The 17,465-nt window shown below is 44.5% G+C and overlaps 1 protein-coding gene across 1 annotated transcript in view; it reads right to left on the bottom strand.

The window, feature by feature from the left end:
• GOLM1 (golgi membrane protein 1) overlaps positions 1-17,130 on the bottom strand; it is a 98,731-nt gene extending 81,601 nt beyond the window's left edge. The window contains exon 1 of the mRNA XM_048849713.2: positions 17,008-17,130. Within this exon, the coding sequence (XP_048705670.1) occupies positions 17,008-17,012 (5 nt within the window). The 5' untranslated portion in view covers positions 17,013-17,130. The remainder of the gene's footprint in view (positions 1-17,007) is intronic.
• Positions 17,131-17,465: the final 335 nt, after the last annotated feature.

The following is a 17,465-nucleotide window of genomic DNA, read 5'->3' as shown; positions in this document are numbered from 1 at the left end:
GTAGGAATTAAAATTAGGTCACACTTTTTTACTATAATTTAAAAAAAAAATTGCCTGAGTGTTTCATCCACATTCTTACAAGCCTGTGGGTTTGGAAAGGCAGGAGATTTATTTTCAGGCGATTATTTTACCAAGTTTAAAAAAAAGCCACAAACTTAAAAGATTGTTAACACAACTGTTCTACTCTAAATTTGCAAGTGTAATGTCATAATCCTCAGCAGGGACTACCAGCTGGGATGAAACCACCATGGCTTGGCATCAAAGCACAGATCTCTACCTCTTGATAGAAAAGGAGTATCTCCATTAGCTGGAACAAATAACAGGTTTTTATCCTCTGAATGGATCATCCAGTAAGGGGAGCGCAGAACACACTTTGCATACATACTACATTGTTATATTAAGGGCGCATTTTCATGAAGTTGAGGCCCAATTATAAATGGAATTAAAAAAAATGTACATTCTTGTGGCACTTTCTTTTACGCACACAAAGCAGGTAATTGTACCTGTTTGCACGCACAGTTGCTTGACATGTGTACACATGTGTGTCCCTGTGTGTTTGTATTTTTCCTAATATGCAAACTGCTACTGCCACTTACTGAAACTGATCTATTTGGTATATTTTTCAGTCCTTCAGACCACACTTTTGACAGCAATTTTTTACTGTGGGGCAGCAATTAAGGAAATATGTGGTCTATTTCTGGCTCTTCTATGGTCTTCTGTATACACTAATGCCAATCACCCTCTCTGTGCCTCTGTCATATGGGGATAACAATGCTTTCCCACCTCACAGGGATGTTTGTAAGGCTTAAATTATTATTAGGGACAAAGTACAGATGGCCCAATCTGAGTGCACAAGGTGGGGTAAATGTTATAATCCTTGTATCCAATCCAATCCTTGTACCCATGCAGCTACAGTCTTCTTGACCCTTACTTTCCTTACATTGAAAGACAGTCAGTGTCATGTGGCCACAATCCAGCAGAGAAGGGCAGGCTCTAAGTGATTGCACCTAGTTCTCTTTCAAAGAGGGTTACTTACCATCTTCTGTTCTGGCATGCATTGCTCAGCACTCTGGACAGTTGTTTAATGGAAACTAATAACAGATACAGGAATCAGTTCATCACTGCCTTCAGTGTAGACAACACATTGGGTAATGGTTGATCTTTTCAGTGTCTATGTAATTCATCTGGCAGCGGTAGCCTATACTGATGCATCTCAGGATAGTGCACTGTCATTAGGATGTGCATGTTGAGCCATACCTCCTTGTATAGTCTACCTCACATAGAGCCCTCCTTATTATGTATATTGTGTGCCGCAATTCTGGAAGTGCAAGATGACCTTCCAATTGATAGGATGACTGTTTGTTAAAGCAGTCTGCCCATGAATGTGGAAGCATCAGCCTGCCTACGAAAAGTACCTATGTTGGAATTTACTATCTGTTTGTATTGTATGGTACTGTATGTATTTTGTGCATTGATATATTCATCTTTGTGGCTGCAACCCTGTGTTTTATGGGATCTATGCCTGTGTGTGAATATTGAATTGCTTTCTCATTTAACAATAGGGGGTAATAAAAAGAGAGGCAGCCCTGCAGTTGACTAGTTCAAAGGTAAAGCAATGCATATCCGCTACAGCTGCTAGCTAATCTCCGGCAATTGTATTGAGACTGCTGCTGAGATCAATGTCAGGCCAATGCTGGCTAAGTGCCTGCGCTGACAGGTTCTATTTATCATTCATGTCACTAGTAGCCTGGAAACACTGTTTACAAGGATCTCTACATAAAATAAATTCCCAACACTCAGTTTTGCTATCATTCTCTGCAGCTCTCTATTCCTGTGCAAGTAGTTTGCTGTGAGATAATTCTCATTTCTGAATTATATTTAGTGGGCCACTTCTGCAACTTTGATTCTATTTCAGAAGCTCCAGTAGATCTACAAATGCCTGCCACATTTAAACCTTCAGGCTTATTTCTGATCTAATTTACAGCAGCAGTTACAAATTCCTGAAGAGAGCTGGCTCGAGACTGCGTTGACTCTTGGAGTGTTCCAGGAAGTCGAACATAAGCAAAAAGGCCAGAGTGAGGAGCTAAGTCCTATTAGGTCTATCAACAATAGTGCGTGCTTTCATTCTCATTTGCTAATAATGTAGCACAGAATGATGTCCCTGTGATGGATCTGACAATGTCCTGCAATATCTTTGGGAGATCTTATTGAATTAAATGTAAATAGCTTTGGAGTCCATTGTATTCCAAATGCAAAGTTTATGTATTATTGTGGAATTGTATATAACTTCTATAGCGGTGAGACATGACCAGTGTAAACCCTGTGAAGTGTTGAGCATCAAAGGGCTATTTGAAACAATATGCCAGACAGGAACAAACTTATGGGACTATGACAGGGCAGCGTCCATCCGATGAAGTGAGCTGTAGCTCACGAAAGCTTATGCTCAAATAAATTGGTTAGTCTCTAAGGTGCCACAAGTACTCCTTTTCTTTTTACAGACCACACTGAGACCTTCTTGCCTGTAAACATCCCTGTGTTGAGTATTATTCCCTCCACCAATACAGAGCACTGTCTCTACACCTTTACCCTCTGTATCTCAACTTTCTAACCCCTTCTCCAAAACAAAAGGGGGCAGGGTAAAGTGTCTTTACTCAGAGGACCTCCTTTGTCAAGCTCACCTCCTCTTGTTTTTCTGCTCCCCCTCCCCTTTATATAGCTTCCCCGTTACCTCATTGACTCATCAGCCCTAATCTGGCCTGGTAAGGGGTTTGCCTCTGTCCAGTTAGGCCTTCTCCAGGGAAAGCTAATTACACTAATAGTGACTAGAGTGCTGACTCAAGTGCTAGCCCTTATCAGTCTGCCGCAGGGAGAAAAAGTTAGGAGGGTTTCCCAGGCAATCTCAAGGGGGAGGTGTATTCCAATGTATCCTCTCCAGTTATTAAAGAACTTAGGGTTTTGAAGCTGTGCCCTGAGGAGAGGATCTTTGTCTGCGGATCACCTGTTACACGAGGACGAGATCAAAGTCCCAAACCATATAAAAGAATGAACAATTCACAAGTGTGCTCATTCTGAGCTAGCAGCTGCTGTGAACAGGGCCTTATCAATTTCACGGCCACAAAAAACGTGTGACAGACCATGAAGTAAGTCCTTCCCCATGAAATCTGATCTCCCCGAAATCTGCTCGTTCAGCTGGCTAGGGAAGGACAGGATTTGTCCTTCCCCTGCACGGCTGTTATGGGGGGAGATCAGACCCACCTCCACAGGCAGCGCAGAAGTGAGGGCGGTACACCCTCACATCTGCACTGCAGCAGCCCCAGAGCTGGGCTCCAGGCTTCCTTCCAATGGCTCCTGCCAGGGCTTGGACGCCTGGGCTCAGAGCTGCTGCTTTCACCCAAGCTGGGGGTTGTCCTCCCCACCTCTCATGGCTCCTGTCCAGGATAGAGGGATCTGGACTGGAGGCTGCCACCCCTGCAGTTCCTGCCTGGGCTTGGGGCTGCTGCACCCCCACTCTGTGCCTCCTGCACAGGCTTCTGCCCTCCACAGCTCCTGCCCGAACTCGGGCTTCCACCCCCTGCAGGTCCTGCCTGGGCTCAGGGTACCCATTTTTCAAATTGGCTGGGGCCCTAGGCATAGGCCCCATGCACACATGCGTTAATCCACCACTGGCCATGACTAGCAGCTAGGGGCACTCCCAGCAGCACTGGGGAGATCAGACCCACCTCCAGCAGCCTTCGCCAGCTGCATGAAAGTTCGCAGCTGCTGCCTTCAGAGCCCAGCTCTGGAGGCAGCACACAAGTGAGGGTGGCAATCACTTATACCCGTGGGCAATTATGCTGTTTATAGCTTCCAAGGAGAAAGCAAAGCCGGCCTGCTAAGGCAGTCTGAATTGTTGGGGAACCCACACTGTAGTCAAGGAACTGTTCAGCCTGGGGAAACCCCAGTCAGGAGATGGAGCTCTCCACCCAAGAGAGGTGATGGCTGAGGAACCTGTGGCCTAGAGTGGTTGCCCTTCTTGGACCATGAGGGGAAATACAGGTGCAGTCGCCTGAACTGTGATAGTCCCATTTACCATGGAAACTATCACTGAGCCAGAAATGTGCAAAATTAAGGAATTATTCCTAAAGATGCACCTGTGTGAAATACGTGAAATGATTTATTCCCGACAACGTAGTAGCAGGGATAGGTACCATTTGTATGCAAGAAGGAGCAACAGTCAACATTGTCTTTCCACCTTTTGCATTGCAAGAACCTGGATGTCACAATAAGATCTACAGGTTCACATTATGCACAGGCTTTGTGACTACTTCACTAACAGTGTGATGTCCCATGTCCTCTACCAATCCTCAATATTTGATACCACGGTGACAGATGTGTATTCATAAAATTAATTGCTATTACGGAATAGTTAAAGAAATCAAAGCATTTGTCAGGTACTGTATCACCTTAGAAAAAAACAATCTAGTGTATGAAACTAGCCACCAGATGGCAGCAACTACAGACCAGGAGAATTTGTTGAACCATAAGGTTGAACAGTCTCAGTTGTTGTGCTTGATCTAATTATACCAGAGATGGGCAAATTTTTTGGGCCGAGGACCATATCTGGGTGGGGAAATTGTATGCAGGGCTGGGGCAGGGGGCTGGGGTGCGGGAGGGAGTGCGGGGTGTGGGAGGGGGTGCAGTGTGCAGGAACGGGCTCAGGGCAAGGGACTGGGGCAGAGGAGGGGTGCAGGGTTTAGGAGGGGGCTCAGGGGAGGGGGTTGGGGTGCAGGAGGGGTGCGGAGTGTAGGAGGGGGCTCAGGGCAGGGGTGCCGACTGCGGGAGGGAGCTCAGGTCAGGGGGTTGAGGTGCAGGAGGGGTGCTGGGTGCAACAGGGGGCTCAGGGCAGGGAGTTGGGGTGCAGGAGGGGTGTGGGGTGCGGCAAGGGGCTTAGGGCAGGGAGTTGGGGGTGGTATGCAGGAGGGGTTCAGGCTCCGGGGTGACAGCGGTGCACACCGGGGCCAGAGTTAATAAGATCCCTAGACCATTCTGTTCCATTATCACATGTCCCTTATGACCCCTCTGACAGATAGGTGATTGCAGCATATTAGTTAAATCTCCCTCTCTCTCACACAGTTTGCTAACACAATACTCTGGTGTTCAGGCTGTCAGCTATGTTTATCATCAGATTTCGGGAGTTGTTCTATGGCCAGGATAAGGTGGTTGTACCTGACATAACTCCATACCTCTGTGAGTTTCTGTGTTTGTGTAAACTTTGGATTTAAGCCCAGAAAAAACTTTCTTGGTCACCTCTACTCACTACCTTGTGTCTGTACTATTTGTTCACCATATCAACCCGTTACCTCCAACCTCAGACTTTGACTGTATAAACTCTTGTGGACAGGAAATGTATTTTTGTTACGTATCTGTACAACACCTAGCACAATGGGGCCTAGGCCTTGAGGAAGTGGCCCAGTACAAATAAATTAAATTATAAAAAATATGGCTTGTTATAATAATTGCTTTGACCCTCATTTATATGGTTGTAAAGGATGCAACAGCCCCATATGGCCACATATTCTGGTTGTGCTCTGGGACAACAAATCCTTAGGAAAATCAGCTTCCAAAGAATACCTCCCAGAACAAAAATGGAGGAGAGGACCTGCAGCTGCTTTGCAAGTAGAAGGCACTGATCAGTTGGAGGGATCAGAGAATTTGTGCAGCAGCCCTTGGTGGATTCCCTGCTCCTCTATTCCCTTAGCTGAGGCGACAACAGACACTGCAAGGGTGTTAATATTAATCTTGGTAACCTGATCCAGGTCAGGTGACTAGGACAAGGAAATGAAGTCCAATCCCTCTGACCAGCACTCCTATGTCATATCATCGTTACAATACAGATGATTGCTATTTTATTTTCAGAGTTTGCTAGCTGAGAGGAAAGGAGACCCTGGTTATTGTAGGTGTCCAAGAATTTGCTAGCTGCTCACACAGATGGTCACTGATTTTTCCTTTAACTGACTCACAGCTCTAATAACATTGATATTTTGAATGAGAACTGCGCGAGTCTGTTTCTGTACATGAAAGAGGCAAATGCTACAACTGCTTCTTGATCATGACTTTTGTGTACTTGCCGCTTGTGCATCTTGTCTTCACTATCTTGAGGCCCTGAACTAGAAACAGCTGGTCAGTCCTGGTGGATTATCTTTCCCAGCTCTGTCGCTGTCAGTGCCTCAGGATTAACCAAGTGCAGTATTGATTGCTTTGTTTATTCCTGGGTGGTGGTGATAGTGGCAGTGAGGGCCGAGAACAGTACTTTTATTGCAACTGGTCCCCCTTTGCCCTCTCTATTTCATAAAACGAAAAGGAGCACTGAATGCATCCGATGAAGTGAGCTGCAGCTCACGAAAGCTTGTGCTCAAATAAATTGGTTCGTCTCTAAGGTGCCACACGTCCTCCTTTTCTTTTTGCGGATACAGACTAACACGGCTGCTACTCTGAAACCTGTCTTTATTTCATGCTTCTCATCCCTGGCCTACAGAGCCTCTTCTACAATGACAAATATAAAAGCACTGCTGCACGTGTCGTAGGGATGTTAAGTTTGTTATTAAGCTTCCTCTTCTCCTCATGGGATGCAATAATTTTATCAAGGCCAGTTAGACGAGAGACGCCGTGGTGAAAGGCAAAGCACCACTGACAGTGGCCAGGGTTATATTAGCAGTTTTAGGAAAAGAGCAGTGTATAAATATTCATGCTTCAGGTTTCATAAACTGCGATCTAAGTAAAAGCATATAAATGTATGACTGATATAACTTGTTCAAAATGGCATTATCTCCGCCAGTTAGAGTGAAAGGATGCCATGCAACTGTTGACCAGTGACTGTAGACTTATTTTTCAATTATACAAATTCCAGCCCTTGTGTAGGTCTGATCTGCGTATTGAATGCACAGTCATTTATTATAACCATAGAAGAGAGAAATCACTGTGCTTTGATTGTCTGAGGATTGAGTGATTTGTATAACTTGATGATAATGATAATGATAAACGATGATAATTTGAGGTCAATTCCTGTTTATGAGGTAGAAACTATTCAGCTCAACCATATCTTGAGCTGAATAAATTCTAATATTGAAGACTGAGGAGTTTGCTAATCCAGCATATGGCCTATTACAAACTACACAGCAGCACCCACAAATTATCAGACTGATATTTAAAAATATATTTTAAAAACCCCTATGAAAACATAGTGGGCCATTGGATAGTCGTGTTCTGGTCACATGAATGCCATTCTTTACAACTTATCCAAAGAAAAGCCATTCCCCAAACATTCACCCAAACAAAAGCCCATGAGTATTTGCAAAGAGCAAGAGGACACAAGCATGGTTGGAAACACTGTTTTGCAATATTTGACCAGTTTACTTACCATATGGATCTAATGTGCTTTACTAGAGAGAGGTTAAGGCTAGGCATTACTACAGTCACACAGCAATCCAATCAGCTCACTTAGAAATCCAACCACCAACTCACACAGCTAAAACCAAACCCTCAGCTTCAACCAATGCAAAACTCCTTCCTTTTCAAACTGTCAGCTTGGTGTCACCACACTTCAGTTCAGTCCACCTGCTTTGGGGCTTAATACCATGATACCATTATCATCTGTAAAGCCAAGGTAACCGGTACAGGGCAGATCACTCCAGTGGAAGGGTGATCTTTCAGGGGTGCAAAACAGCTGTAATAATATTGAGACTCTTAAATCATTTGTATCTGTTTTCCCTTTCTGTGTGGAAAAGGCTTTAATACAAATATTTGTGCTGTGGAGGCTACTACAGAATCAGAGCTGCAGTAGTGGCCATAAAGCACTTCCACAGATGCTTTGTGGTCCCAGGAGAGCAGCGCAAACCACAGTCTAATCCGTGGGCTGTGAGCTGCTGCTCAGGATTTGGGCTTTAATGTATGAGAAGCATCCTTTGGGGAACAGGTCTCACTGATTGTGCCATGACTGCATTATTCCATAACATCAACTCAACTGATACACACTTATCAATGAAACACATGTAAACATCTTTTCCATTCACATCTCAGCATCACAGTTGTTCCTGTCAGCTGCTGTTGTGGAGTGGAGGAATTGATCACTAATATTGTCTATTACTATTTGCAGGATGGATATTTTGTCTATTTTGTGTCTGATTCTGATGTCAAATCAGGCGTAATTCCACTGAAGTTACACAGCTGTAAACCTGTTGTAACTGCAAGCAGTATCAGGCCCATTATATTAACAACTGAGGAAAGGCACCCAGAAGCTAGGCATTAGGAACTTATTTTAATATAAAGATAAATGACACTTTTATCAATATTGTTGCATTGTTTTCTTGTGCTTCCCTGTCTATATCCACCTGTTGTCACTTGTCTTATGAGAATCTCTTTGGGGCTGTCTTTGACTAATAGGTCTTGCTGTCTCTTGTATGAAGTCCATGACCCACTTATGGATGCAAAAAAGTCTTTGTGCGGAGACTTCAGGATCTATCAAACTACATACTGCCTGTATTGTTATACAGGTCAGAAACCAAGACCCTCTGATAGGCAGACTTGGAGCAGCTAGAGCCATTCCATATGCGTTGTCAGCACCAAATCCTGTGCGAAATGTCACCATATCACAGAGATCTGGCTTTTCTTCAGTTGCTCATTATATTCAAAAAGTGGCACCGTGTACCTTTTGGCCATGTTGCCAGAATGGATAAAACCACCCCAGGACACTGTGCTCTCAAACTCTCCATCAACATGTGAAGAGGTGCACACCCTGACCCTACCTTGTGCCGCTCCCAGACCACCCCAGAGATCTGTGGATTCACAAGATTGAGCCAGATCTGGGAACTTCACTACACTGTGCCTGGTGCAATGCCATCAACCACGGTCACTCTCGCTGGTGCAACGTTCCTTAGTAGACTATGTGTGTTTGATGATGTTTGGTTTGGGGCAGGAACCATCTCTTTTCTTCTGTGTTTGTATAGCACCTAGCACAATGGGGTCCTGGTCCATGATGGGCTTTGAGGTGCTACTGTACAAGTGTAATAACAATAATAAACTTAATTGTATAATGTCTTGACATTTTTATTTAAATTTTCTGAAGAACTGCAGTCACTCTCCATTCATTTAAATTCATCATTTGTTTGACGTAAACAGGATATGCATTGCACAAACTCATTTAAGAGAATCATGAATTATCCAGTTCTTAGGAATCAAAGGCAGTATGTATTCCTCATTCCCGTTTTTTTCCTGGAATGGCTTGAAACGTCTGTAGTTTGCTTCCCTACATAAAACTCTCACTTTCTGTTTTCTTTTCACAATGCCTTTATAGAATTTCCACTGCAGATCCTTCAGATTAAGGAAGTTCACATATTGTGTTTCTGAAAGCAGCAAGAAGTTGCATAAAATGTAAGCATTATACGTAATAGCATCTTTAATCAAAATGAGCAAGAAGTATCTGTGTATTGACTTTGCAGTGTATTAACTTCAACAAGTGCTGTGGGTGCTCAGGACCTCGGAAATTTAAGCCACTTATTTAGGTGCATACATATGCATTTAGGTATTTAATTTTAGGCACCCAATTGATAAATTTGGGCCATAATTGTAAAAAAAATTAATAATAATAGGCTTACTCCTGCTCCTACTGAAATCAATGGAAAACTATTGATTTCAATGGCAGCAGGAAAAGCTCCACAACTCAAATGGAGAAATCAGATAATTACTCTGGTTGGCACCCTGGTTGCTAATCTCAGTATACAGGCCAAAGAATGAATAGACATGGACACTGTACTACTGTATCTTCCTACCCCCCTGTTGGTGGTCCCTCCACACCACAGTTAAGGCATATTGATAGAACAGTGAGGAAAAGTTAGCACTGCCTATGTTGCATCTGTTCTGCCTATGAAGAGTCAGAGCCTGTTTGCTTTTTTCCACTCCAGCTTTAAACCAGCTTAGCCAACTAGCTTGGGATTTTTTTTGGTGAATGCCCTGTAGGGGGTTTCCTTGGAAGGTTTATAGAGGTGAGGCCTCAAAGCCATTTAACCAGCTACTTAGATATTCTCCTAGTGTAGAGGAATTCTCGGTGGCATAGGGCAGTATGTTCAAGACCACTGCAGCTGGTACAACTTAAAGCATCTTTGAGACTGCTTGAACTATAAGGACAGAGCAGGTCTGAGGATCAGGAAGCCATTAAGATGGTCTCAGACTGCTTTTGTGACCCTCTTCCTAAGCTGTGTGTGAAGCCAAATGGCCTGTTCAGTACTGTCAACCTGGCACTTTTCTTGAACACTAAAGAAAATTTAGACATGAAAAAGTGATATGAAGCTAGCCTAGTCCTAGAACACATTTCCATTAAGACAGTTAGTTTACTGGAAACCATATGATCAGAACAATTGTGGATGCGGCATGGACTCTCCATTCTCGTATACAAGTGTGAGAAGTGATGTTATGGCGAACTGCAGGGGTGGGCAAACTTTTTGGGCCGAGGGCCACATCTGGGTGGGGAAATTGTATGCAGGGCCAGGGCAGGGGGTTGGGGTGTGGGAGGGCGTGTGGTGTGCAGGAACGGGCTCAGGGCAAGGGATTGGGGCAGAGGAGGGGTGCTGGGTGCAGGAGGGGGCTCAGGGAAGGGGGTTGGGGTGCAGGAGGGGTGCGGAGTGCAGGAGGGCGCTCAGGGCAAGGGTGCAGGAGGGGTGCCGACTGCAGGAGGGAGCTCAGGTCAGGGGGTTGAGGTGCAGGAGGGGTGCGGGGTGCAGCAGGGGGCTTAGGGCAGGGAGTTGGGGGGCAGGGTGCAGGAGGGGTTCAGGCTCTGGCCTGGCACCGCTTATTTAAAGCAGCTCCGGGGTGGCAGCAGCATGCACCGGGGCCAGAGCAGGCTCCCTGCCTGCCTGCCCTGGCCCCACGCCACGCCGCTCCGGGAAGCGGCCAGAACCACATCCCTGCGCAGCCCTTGGGGGGGCGAGGGCCACAGGGCTCTGCGTGCTGCCCTTGCCACCCCTCCAGGTACCTCCCCCGAAGTTCCCATTGGCCGCGGTTCCCCATTCCCGGCCAATGGGAGCTGTGGGGGCCGGTGCCTGGAGGCAAGGGCAATGCACCGAGCCCTCTGCCCCCCCTTCCCCCCTTGGGGCCCAGGGACGTGGTGCCAGCCGCTTCTAGAGCGGCGCGGGGCCTCGGCACCACGGGGTGCAATCCCACGGGCCAGATCCAAAGACCTGAGGGGCCGGATCCGCGGGCTGTAGTTTGCCCACCCCTGGTGTAGTGGATGCTCAAGTTCTGGAAGATCACAATGTATGCAGGTCATCCAGCTGTAGCAGTGCCAGAAAAAGACCTGTTACACCTCAGAGGGAGGAGGTGGAGAAAACCCAATTCAAGCACTACTGATTTCACAATCCACCACTTTATTTAAATGAGACCAAAAGCCATTTCCTGCTCCCACTGAAATCAATGCCAATAATTCCAATGGGAAAAACATCAGGTTTAAAAGAATTAATCATCTCTGTGCTGAACGAGACCCAAACATATGGATACTGGACCCATGTTAAAATGTCTCCCTGTGCCTCAAAGGATTATATTTATTTCTAAATATTTTTATTACATGTCTTCATAGAATACTAAATGTTAGCGATAAATAAACCCAGCTCACTCACTGCAGGTTTATTCCCTTTGAATGGTATATTTTCTAGTGCTCTGACCAGTCTAATTTTCAGTGTCCCAAATGGCAAGGCTCCCACCATCTGAAAATGATTTCAGAGTGTAATACTGAAGTCTCACTCTCAGGAATTGTCTCCTGATATTCATCCTAGATTTCCCCTTTGTTAATTTCATTCTATTGCTCCTAGTTAACCCCTCTTGTATTATCCTCAATCATTCATAAGCACAGATTGCCAACCTTCAGCTGTCTGTAATTTAAAATTGGGAGGATCCTGAGGTGAAGGCTTGAGTGTTTTCTTTTTCCAGAGTCTCAGCGTAAAGTACAGTATCCTGCATAATATCTCTGCTTTGTAACATTTGGCATGGATTGAAGAAATTGACAAAGGAAGACAATTTTCGATTAAAAGCACATAAGGAAGCATACGCGCTGGCAGTAGACCACCACAATCAGAGTTTTGGTTTCCTTCTACAGCAGAATTTGTTGTCTTCGATTTAGACAGACACTTAACACGCACGGATACACAACTGTTTTGGCTTCTCAGTGTTGTCCTTCGTGAATCAGCATCCTTCTTTGCTACGTCATCTTCTGACCCATTGTGTAACATAGTAGTGGGCTCAGGAGGTAACATGCTTTGCTTCTTATATACTGCAGTCTTCCAGTTATTGGATTTTATTACTGAACACAGTGTATGGAAGAGAGACACATGTGTTCCCTTCAAAAACAATTGATGCTTCTGTTGTTCATTTTCAACATTTGCAAGAGATGACAGCAATTCTGATACCTGCCACAAAATATAGAATATTTCTATACTGGACTCTGATGGCCCAATCCTGCAATAAAAACTGTGTTCATGACATAAACACTTTCCTTTTTAAGTATATAAGTACCAGATAATATTGTGGAAAGCACTGTCCACATATTTAGTACAAAAAGATAGCCCCTGCCCCAAATTTCTTACAATCTAAACATATTGTGAGAAGCAACTGGAGGCAAGGGGTGAAGACTACAGTGGAATGATCATATACGGTATAATAAGCAGTACTTGTGATACCCATGACATTGATAATATTCCCACTGGGTTGCCTTTGTACTATTCTGTAAAGATGCATATACAGCTTTTCACACCGCACAAGATGTAATACCTGCATTTTCTAACGTTCATAATGGAGAACAGATCTCACGAATTGTTGAAACGGCTGCTACTCTGAAACTAATTGTTGAGTGCAATGTCTCTAATTTTTCCACTTGATGACCTCATTAAAGAAACTGCTCCCAGTTGATTTTCAATCTAATTTGCCTGGAGCAATCTATTGGACTACATCGATGAAGAAGATGACTTGGGAGCTAGGTTCTTAGTAGGACACTGCCCTGAAGAGGCATTAAATCCTAAGAATGTACTATTCCCCAGCACTCACAAATAGTAAGTTCCAGCGCAGATTTTCTCCTGGCTTCAAATATTTTTGCATTATATACCATTTTACATTGGACAAAACAGAGAAACTTTGAGAACTTTAGATTTATACTTTTAGATGTAACTTGATTACACAACATCCTTAATGAGAATCCACCTCTCTGTAAATACTGCAGGCAGAATGACCCTACTGAGGGTGCTAATGAAAACATGACTTCTTGGTTTATTCAAATAACTTATTGGTTCCGTACAACTTAATCTGGCACTGAAGGGAGAGCTGCTTTCCACTCAGGTTTTAATGATTGATGGCCACAGAGGGGGAGATTTTTCAATGGTGGGGGCTAGGCACCTAATTCCCATTGGCTTTCAAAGGGAATTGAGCCCCCAACTTTCTAAATGTGCTTTTGAAAATGTCCATCTAAACTGATTAAAAAATCTATTTGCATGTCTCCTATTGCAATTCATCAGGTATGTTACTGAACAAATAATTATTTGAATTACTGTAACACAGATTGAAAAACAACATTTCAGCACCTGTGATAACAGGCAAACAAAATGTAGTGAATAAAGGCCAAATGCACTGATAGATGCTGACTTTTTAATTTACAATCATTCTGACAATTTATCCTACACACTTAGCCAGTCAATTACTTTTCTCAGTATAGGGGAAAACAGTAGCAGCTCAAATACTACACTAGCCTAATAAATACTAAGCTTTTAATGGCAGCCACCGTGTTCTGAGCCCAAATCTTTCTGCTCCAGAACTAATTTAAGTGCAAATGTACATTGGTGAATCATGAGAAGAGTGTAATCACTCATACATCACATTCCATCGAAGAATGAACTACCTTCATATTCTGAAAATGCTATTATACATTAGAGGGTTTTTGAACACACAGCAATTTGATATTGTAGAAGTGTCTACTAAAAAAAAAAGGGAAATAATATAGCTACAAATCATTTTTACCCTAAAGTACTCACTTTGCAACTGTGAAAGAATAACTGTTTCTTCTCTTCACTGCCATTTGGTGACTCATTACCCCCCACTTGACTCATTCTATCTACTTTGTGCTGAAAAAAAATGAAAATAACTTAGTTTTAGTATTAGCACTTACAGGGCTAAAGACTGGTAGAAGAGTGGGATGAAATGAGAAAAATGTGAAGATGGCTTGATGGTTTAGCGATGGAATAGCCGTATGCACGTTACAAGCGTTCCATTCCTCTGCCAGAGAAGGACATCTCTAGTGCTTTGTTCAGCATAGTTTTAAATGTTCTCAAAATGTTCTTTTGACAAAGACAAGACAAAGGGCATCTTCCACTTTCTCTGGAAGATTATTCCAGTTCAGTGGATCTCAGTGTCAAGAAGTTTATCCTAAAATTCTAAATATTCCTTTTCTTTATTTCATACAATGTTTCTGGTTTTCCTTTTCCCATCCTAAGCAGTTCCCCTCCCTCCTTAAAATCTGAACTCTTCCTATACTTGTAGACAGTCATTTTGTTTTCCTATAGTTGCCATTTTGCCAAGGTGTATCTGTTTAAACTAGGGCTGTCAATTAATCGCAGTTAACTCAAGCGATTAACTCAAAACAAATTAACTTGACCAAAAAATTAATCAAAATTAATCACAGTTTTTAATCGCTCTGTTAAACAATAATAGAATATCAATTTAAATTTATTATAAATATTTTTGGATGTTTTTCTACATTTTCTACATAGTATTTTTCAATTCACCTCATACAAGTAGTGTAGTACAATCTCTTTATCATGAAAGTGGAAGTTACAAATGTAGAATTTTGTTTTACATAACTGCTCTCAAAAACAAAACAATGTAAATCTTTAGTGCCATTTCCACTCAGTCCTAGTTCTTGTTCAGCCAATCGCAAAGATAAACAAGTTTATTTACATTTACAGGAGCTAATGCTTGCCCACTTCTTATTTACAATGTCACCTAAAAATAATAATATAAAGTGAGCACAATACACTTTGTATTCTACGTTGTAATTGAAATCAATACGTTGAAAATGTAGAAAAACATCCAAAAATATTTATGATAAATTTAAATTGGTATTCTATTATTGCTTAACAGTATGATTAAAACTGTAATTAATTTTTTTAATCTCGCAATTAATTTTTTAAATAATTTGACAGCCCCAGTTTAAACTATTCAAACAATCGTCATACGTCATTTCCTGCTGCCCTCTAATAATTTTTCCTACTCTTCTGTGAATTTGTCTATGCCTTTCTGGTACTAAAATATCCAGAAATGAACACAATGGTCTAGGGCAGTGGTTCTCAACCAGGGGTCTGGGGCCCCCTGTGGGGCCGTGAGCAGGTTTTAGGGGGTCCACCAAGCAGGACCAGTGTTAGACTGGCTGGGCAAGGCAGAAAATCTAAGCCCTTCCACACAGGGCTGAAGTCCAGGGTCCTGAGCCCCACTTCCCAGGGCTGAAGCAGAAGCCTGAGCAACTCAGCTTCACGTGGGGTCCTGGGAAATTGCCCTGCTTGCTACCCCTTAGTGCCAGCCCTGGCTTTTATATGCAGAAAAACAGTTGTTGTGGCACAGGTGGGCCGTGGTGTTTTTATAGCATGTTGCGGGGGACTCAGAAAGAAAAAGGTTGATGAGGGCCACGAGTAAGGGACTAATCCTGTGAAATGATTCACCTCTAGTTTTACAGTCTGAACACATCCCATGTGATCAACAGCTGATGGTCTCAGCCCAGTTCCTGGCGTACACTACAAACATTACCACCACAATTTTAGCGGAAAGGCCAATTCTTAAATCGGCCCAGAGAATGAAACTACCTTCTCCTTACTAGAGATGACTTAATAGAGATGACACCCCCCATCCCCCGTAGTGTGTGGTTTCAGCTTCATAGGATGTTTCTAGCTTGTGTGGCCTCCTTAATGGCATTTTAAATCAATATTTTTTGTTGGGAAAAAGGAGGGTGTTCATGAGAGAAGATAACACACTCAAGAAACCTGTGAGCTAGCACTGCTTGGGCTCTCAGGGGCTGCAGTGTTTGCATCACGAACATCACACCTAGACTCATCTAAACGTGGAAGAGGCCATCAGTTTTCCGGCGGCATCAGAATCCCTGCATTGCCCCTTCCTGGGTATCTGCACATCAGAGCCTACCACAACCAATCCCAAGATATGTCTGCCTCAGCAATGCAAAGGACTGGGTCCAGGAAAAGGACAGGCCAAAGGGAAGCAACATTTCTTACATTTCAGGGAAATTACATTTCCAGGAGCTTCTCTTGCAACCAAGCTGCTGTTTCAAGACACCTCAGTTAAGACAGCAGAAGAGGGAGAGCACTGTTCATAGGGAAAGAGTCTGTGAGCAGGAGAAGAGAAGTCAGGCTTTCTACAGAGGGAGCCTTCTAGCCAGAGGTAGAGCTCTCTCCCAAGCAGTGGTTCTCAACCAGAGATACAGTACACATACCCCCAGGGATACGCAGAAATCTTCCGGGGGGTGCACCAACTCCTCTAGATATTTGCCTAAGGTTAGAACAAGCTACATAAAAAGCACTAGCGAAGTCACTGCAAACTGAAATTTCCTACAATGACTTGTTTATCCTGCTCTATAGACTATACACTGAAATGTAAATACAATATTTATAGTCCAATTGATTGATTTTATAATTACATGGTAACAATGAGAAAGTCAGCAATTGTTCAGTAACAGCGGGATTGTGCCACTTTTGTACTTTGATGTCTGATTTTGTAAGCGAGTAGTTCGTAAGGGAGATGAAACCTGGGGGGGGGGGGGGGGTCGGCAGGACAGATCAGACTCCGGGAAGGGGTGCAGGAGCCTGGAAAGGTTGAGAGCCCCTGCTGTAGAGAAAGAAGAGCGGGCTAGACAGCGGGACAGCTCTGCGGAGAGAGGGGGCAGGCGGGGGAGGGGGGTTCCAGCGGGAGAAAAGAGCGTTAAAACCATGGCAAACAAACCTCATCAGCAAACCGTCAAATCAGAGCAAGAACCAGCTCCCAGGGGAGCACCCGAGCACGAGCCCAGGCCCCAGCCGCAGCGCGGGCGCCTCCAGCGGCCCGAGACCCGTGTCCTCCGCGGGGCCACAGTGACGCCCCGGGGACGTCACAGAGCGCGGCGCGGGGAGCCCCCTGGCGGCGGCAAAGGTGGAGCGCGTTGCGCCTGCGTCAGTCCCATGGGCGGGGCCGCGGAGCCGCTCCGCTCCCGGCCCCTCTCCAGGGCGGCCCCCCTCAGCCGGCCTTTCTGGCAGCGCGGGCGGCCGGCTGCCGTGGGAGCCAAGGCGGGCGACGCCAGAGCTCCCCTCGCGCCCTGCCAGGGTTAAAGCAGTGCCCCCGGGGTCACTTCCCGCGTTCCTAGGCGGGGGCCGCTGCTTCCTCAGCTTCCCGCTGAGTTTACACAGAAGCTCGTCCAGGGGCCA

The sequence above is a fragment of the Caretta caretta genome, chromosome 5, assembly GCF_965140235.1.
Source record: "Caretta caretta isolate rCarCar2 chromosome 5, rCarCar1.hap1, whole genome shotgun sequence".
Classification (NCBI taxonomy): Eukaryota; Metazoa; Chordata; order Testudines; family Cheloniidae; genus Caretta; species Caretta caretta.
This window is presented reverse-complemented; position numbering and strand designations above follow the sequence as displayed.